This window comes from Terrapene carolina, unplaced genomic scaffold (genome assembly GCF_002925995.2).
Source record: "Terrapene carolina triunguis isolate 2854851 unplaced genomic scaffold, T_m_triunguis-2.0 Scaffold243, whole genome shotgun sequence".
Classification (NCBI taxonomy): domain Eukaryota; kingdom Metazoa; phylum Chordata; order Testudines; family Emydidae; genus Terrapene; species Terrapene triunguis.
In genome coordinates, this window is record NW_020664594.1 from 392,190 (window position 1) to 398,189 (window position 6,000).

At 57.0% G+C, this 6,000-nt stretch overlaps 1 protein-coding gene across 2 annotated transcripts in view; it reads left to right on the plus strand.

Annotated features, from left to right (window-relative positions):
• STK11IP (serine/threonine kinase 11 interacting protein) overlaps positions 1-5,537 on the plus strand; it is a 33,436-nt gene extending 27,899 nt beyond the window's left edge. For both annotated transcript variants that reach the window (XM_026657426.2, XM_026657424.2), the window contains exons 19-25: positions 64-179; positions 370-467; positions 1,786-1,964; positions 2,251-2,335; positions 2,839-2,924; positions 3,874-4,103; positions 4,625-5,537. In XM_026657426.2, the coding sequence (XP_026513211.1) occupies positions 64-179; positions 370-467; positions 1,786-1,964; positions 2,251-2,335; positions 2,839-2,924; positions 3,874-4,103; positions 4,625-4,765 (935 nt within the window). In that variant the 3' untranslated portion in view covers positions 4,766-5,537. The remainder of the gene's footprint in view (positions 1-63; positions 180-369; positions 468-1,785; positions 1,965-2,250; positions 2,336-2,838; positions 2,925-3,873; positions 4,104-4,624) is intronic.
• Positions 5,538-6,000: the final 463 nt, after the last annotated feature.

Consider the following 6,000-nt stretch of genomic DNA (forward strand, 5'->3'; position numbering starts at 1 on the left):
TCACTGGGGCAGCCTTGCTGCAGGAGCACAGGATCGCTGATCTGCCCGTTGTGCTCTCTGCAGCCACAAACGGCACCCTGGACGTGAGGGACTTCCGCTCCGTGGACCATCGCCTCAGGCTCTACCTGGACATGGAGGTGTTCGAGGAGAATGTGGAGGAGTTCCAGTGCTTCCTCAAGGTGAGGGCTTCCCACAGACCCAGTGGGCAGGTGCAGGCTGGTGCAAGACAGGCTGCCTGTACTGCCTGCACAGGTGGGCTGGGTGGGTGCCTGGGCCAGTGGGGCAGGAGTGGCTCAGATGCTCCTAATGCCCAGGGCAAGGGAGCAGCCTGTTACGGGTTGTGACTTACCCCACACTGTGCTCTTCCAGGTGGCCATGGTGAAGTTTGGCCGGTACGGGGAGTTCCCTGCGCTCCTGGTGGCCTCAGATCTCAGGATTCACGTGCTGGAAGTCACTGGGGAGATCAGGTGAGGAGCTGTGAGGCCCTGGCGCAGTGGTTTTGCTGCAGGCTCTTGGTCCTGGCCTCTTGGGCATGTCCGAGTGGAGAGTGGTAAATAGTGGTGTCCCCCAGGGGTCTGCACTGGGACCAGCCCTATTCAACATATTCGTAACTGATCTGGAAAAAGGAGTAAACAGTGAGGGGGCAGTTTGCAGATGACACAAAACTACTCAAGACAAATCCAAAACCGACTGTGAAGAGTTACAAAAGGAGCTCACAAAACTGGGTGACTGGGCAACAAAATGGCAAATGAAATTCAGTGTTGATAAATGCAAAGCAATGCACATTGGAAAACATAATCCCAACTATACATATAAAATGATGGGCCCGAATTAGCTGTTACCACTCAAGAAAGAGATCATGGAGTCATTGTGGATAGTTCTCTGAAAACATCCACTCAATGTGCAGTAATATCATATTGCCTCTATATAAATCCCTGGTATGCCTACATCTTGAATACTGCGTGCAGATGTGGTTGCCCCATCTCAGAAAAGATGTATTGAAATTGGAAAAGGTTCCAAAAAGGGCAACAAAATGATTAGGGGTATGGAACAGCTTCCATAGGAGGAGAAATTAAAAAGACTGGGATTGTTCAGCTTGGAAAAGAGACCACTAATGGGGGATATGATGGAGGCCTATAAAATCATGGCAGGTGTGGAGAAAGTAAATATGAGAAGGCACAAATAACACTTCCTTAACACAAGAACTAGGGGTCACCCAATGAAATTAATAGGCACCAGGTTTAAAACAAACAAAAGGAAGTATTTCTTCACACTACACATAGTCAACTGTGGAACTCTTTGCCAGAGGATGTTGTGAAGGCCAAGACTATAACAGGGTTCAAAAAAGAATAAGTTCATGGAGAATAGGTCCATCAATGGCTATTAGCCTGGATGGGCAGGGATGCAAAACCATGCTCTGAAGTGTCCCTAGGCTCTGTTTGCTGGAAGCTAGGAATGGGCGACAGGGGATGGATCACTTGATGATTCTCTGTTCTGTTCGTTCCCTCTGGGGCACCTGGCATTGGCCACTGTCGGAAGACAGGATACAGGGCTAGATGGACTTTTGGTCTGACCCAGTGTGGCTGTTCTTATGTCCCTACTGTGCTGAAGTTCATTCAGAGCTCCATGCTCTGGGTTCTCCCTTGAGCATTCAGCAGGAACAGGCAGCTGGTGGCTCTCCTGGTAGAGGCCTGCATAGGAGCCTAAAGAGGGAGAGGAGGAAGTGGAGGGCCGGGGGGTGACTGCAGCCTGTTGCGGTTGTGGAGAACTCTGCTCTCTGTTTAGGGGGCAGCCAGTGGACTGGCTGAAGAAAAATGACTCTCATTACCTATCCGATCTCTGCTACCTGGAGATGGGGCTGGGCCACCAGAGTCTGCGGATGGAGTTTGACAATCCCAAGACCTCCTACAATTTGCTAATCCGAAACCAGAGCCGCTGTGACCAGTTCCTACAGTGCTTGACATGTAAGAGTTGTGGGGAAGGGGGGGCCTTTGTCTGTTTTCTCTGGGGCAGGGAATCTGCCCCCTGTCCTGGCAAGAGGGTGCACCTGGCCATGTGTGTTGGAAAACCCTGCCCTGGTGAGAACAACAGGTGAAATAGCCCAGTGTGCTTTCAATGGCTCGCTCTAACATGGAAACTCCAGCTGCCCAGGGATGAGAGCACTGATCCTGGATGTGCTCTCTGGTCTGGAGACCTGTGTGCTGCCCCAGGGACTCATGGGTAACAGTCTGCCTTGCTGCTCCTGTCTAGATCTCCTGCAAGAGCTGCCAGGCAAGCCCAGGAGCGGAGTGAAGGAAATCCACACTGTTGAGATGAATCCCCAGCATCGGCTATGGTAAGAGCAGCCCATGGGGCAGCACCTACCTGCCCCATGTGGTGTGTGGGGCGTGTTCCCAGCCTGCTACCATTAACACAGCCCCACGGATGTGCTGGACACCTACCCCAGGTGCCTGCCCTCGGGCACTGGATTTATAGATGGGGTAGCAGGTTGGCTGGGGAGCGCACAGGCCGGAGAGGGGATTTGGGAGGGAGAGGGCGGCTGAGCCGGGCATAGGGAGTTCTGGAGCTGGGAGCAGGAGAGGGGTGGACAGAACACAGCATGGCCAAACAGGAGAAGGTGGGACTTGATCTGGGCAGGCGCAGGGCAGTGTGGAGCCCAGAAGGGAGGGTTTGAATCTGAACTGGAAAGGCGGCAGGAACGTGCTTGGGACAGGACAGGGGAACTGCAGGTGGGGAGGCCCCAGAGGGCAGGATGTGGTAGAAGAGAGAGAACTGCCCTGGAGCAGGCTGTAGCCATGCGGGTGGGTGTCTGCAACTCACTGCTGTCTCCTCTTCCAGGCCTCTACTGGAAAAGGCCCTGTGCTCAGTGGCTGTAGATGGCACATCCAGCCGATTCTTCTACCTGCTGGCGTATTTGATCCAAGGTACGGGGTGCTTGTCCTGTGCTAGGCCCTGCTCCGCCTGCAGCTGTGGCAGTGTCTGCACACCCAGGAGAGGGGATGGGGGTGGCACAGCCGGCCCATTGGTGGGAGCAGACAGCAGGGTTCCCTGTAGGAGCCCTTCAGAGCTGGGGCGCGGAGGGCAGCAGCATCTCCACCTCTCTCAAAGGGCCAGTGACGATCACAGGCTCCAGGCTGGGCTGCACCACCTCAGGCAGCCCAGTTCGGGTGTCAGCACTTGGAAGTGTGTGAAAAGCTGGAGGGGGTGTGGGGAAGAGCACAGAAATATGAGGGCTGGAGAAAACATCCCGCAGTGCGACTGAAGGAGCTGTCTCTTTAGCTTACCAAAGAGGAGACAGAGCAGTGACTTGATTAGCCTGTATGTACCTTCCTGGGGAGATCCTGCCTGCTGCTGCAGGGCTCCTGACTCGAGTGGAGACGGGCAGAACAAGTCGGACAAATTCCAGTTAGAAATACGCTGCACGCTTTGTCCCAGTGCGGGCAATTAACCACTGGGACAAATTCCAAAGGGAAGTGGTGGATTCTCCATCTCAACTCTGCATATCCAGCCTGGTACCTTTCTGGCGGGAGCGTTCCTCAGACAAGTCCCTGGCTCAGTGCAGGGGTAGCTGCTGGCATTCTCTGGCCGGTCACGTGGGAGATCAGATTAGATGATCTAATGGGCCCGTCTGGCCATGAGATCCAGGGATTGAGGCTCGGGCTGGTCCCTCACCAGGGCAGCTGCAAAGAGCTACTTCCCCGTCGCCCCTTCAGCCATGGGGAGGCTGGTCAGGCCTCCTGCACCTCCCACTCCTGGGCAATGGGGGGGCGCTCCCCTCTGGGGCTGGTGTGGCTGGGCCTGGGGGGCATGGAAGCCAGCCCCATGGGGAATGGCGAGCCCAGTGACCCGACTCCCCATCCCATTCTCCCTTAGGTGCCTCTGCCTTCCCCGTGACTGTGCTGAGCACCTGCAGAACTCTGTTCCTGCTGGAGGAGAATCACCAGTGGCAGCGGGTCCAGCCCACGCCAGGTGCGGCTGGGGAGAGGGAGGTGCCCCTCGAGAGCGGTGTCCAGCTGAAGGAGAAGCAGCCAATCAGCAGCATCAGCAGCATCATCACTTACCGCTTCTCTCCCTGCGACGTCAAGCTGATGTTCTATGACGAGGTAACAGGGCAGGGCATCCCTTGGCGCACGGGGTCTCCAGTGCCTGGGGCAGGGGTTGCTGCTCTGGGCTCTGACTCGGAGCCCACCCTAATGAGGACCCTCTGTTCTGTCACAACCTCTTTCTCCTGTCCCAGACCCAAGGGTCTCTGGCCGGGGTGGCAGGTGAGGCGTCTCTCCTGCAGCTGCTGCTCCTGTTCACCAGAGTGTGCATATACCTGCACCAGCGCAGCCAAGCCATGTCCTGGGAGTGAGGCACAGGGAGACCCTGTTCCTGTGCCGAGGAGCTGGATCCCTGGCTGGAATCCAGGCTTCCGTGCTGCCTGGGGCCTGCTGCGACGGGTGGCTGGGAGCATGGGTCCTGGCACTGGGCACCCAGCCGTGGGAGAGTGCATCGGCTGCTGGGGTCAGTAGGTGTAGCCAGCTCTTGAGCCATAAGGGTACGGGGCACTGATCTCTGGCCCGTGAGACTGGAGCAGCCACTGTGAGCTGGGTCCATCCCGACCTCCCTCCTTCCCATATAGGTGCTGAAGGTGGAGAGCACCTGGCACATCCACACAGAATGTCCTGAGCTGCTGGCCCAGCTGGTTGAGTGGATCCGTGGTCCCTGGGAGGAGATGTTCTCCATTGAGCTGCGGAAGACAGTGCAGGAGGTCCTGGAGTGAGCATGGTAGCGGCTGACGGGCAGAGCTGGCCACCTGGCTGGGCAGGCTGCTGCGGAGGGGCAGGGTGAAGGTGACTGCCTGACGTTCCTGTTCAATGGCCTCTGCCTGCTCCTGTGTTCTGGACCTGGGGCCTTTGCTGGTGGGGAGGAGGGGAGCACTCAATGTTTTAGCTGGTCTGGCAGCTGAACTGACTTGGTTGGGTCTGGGGGCAGGCACAGAGGGGTGACACATGGTGCAAACACTGACATAACCTCGTGGAAGCTGCACAAAGCTGCAGCCCGGTGGTTTCTGACAGTCTCACTCAAGGGGAGTAGTGACCATGCCAAGGTCGCTTCCTATTTATCCCTGGGGTCCAGGGCCAGTGGGAACCCAGCAAGGTGGGTGGTGGAGCCAAAGGCTGCTCAGACAGGTCTTGGCAGGCATCTGGGGCAGGGCCTTTCATCCGCGGGTGTATCTGCTGCATGTCTACTTGCTCTCAGGACGGTCGCCAGTTCCGTGCTGCTGAAACCCATATTTGTGTGTCTGGCCTTTTGTGGCTTCCCTGATGTCTCCTGCCTTGAGCCAGGGGCTGCCTGCCCAGATGGGCCAGGGCATCCTGCCAGGGAGGGAGCCAGGGTGACCCTGGGCAGAGTTCTCTGTGCCTGCTCAGCAGGGCAGAGCCTGGCCTGCTACTGGTAACTCTTCCCTCAGTGGGGTTGGGCAGCTGCTTGGGGATCCTGGGGGGGCAGTGAGTCTATTTTAACCAGGACAGTTTTACTATTTTCTATTGTAATAAAAGCTTCTATTTATTGAGTTCTGTCTCCTGCATGCTGCAACTTCTGCCTCGCCGTGTGCTCCTCCTGGGGCTTGCAAGCCAGGCTGGGACAGGCCCTCTCAGTACTCGACTGGGAGGCCGCAAGGAACCCCAGGGTCCTGCAGTGAGTGGACTGGGGGCTCATTGGGGGTACTCCCCAGTGTGGCACTAGGAGGCTGTGCTCCTGGACATGCTGCCTCACGCACGTGGGTCACACAGCCGAGATCTCTCCTCCTCAAGGCCGTCTCCTGGAGTTGTGGGCAGAGGAGCTGTGTAGGACCCCGAGCATGGTGGAGAAGGGGGTGTGGATGGTAGATCAGTGCTGGCATGGGACTAACAAAGGGAGAGCCCCTGGTGTGGAGGGTCTCACTGAGGAAGAGAGAAGCAATTTCGATCAGCAGGAGGCAAGAGGCGGTCTCTAGTTCCTGCTCTGCTCCAGGCC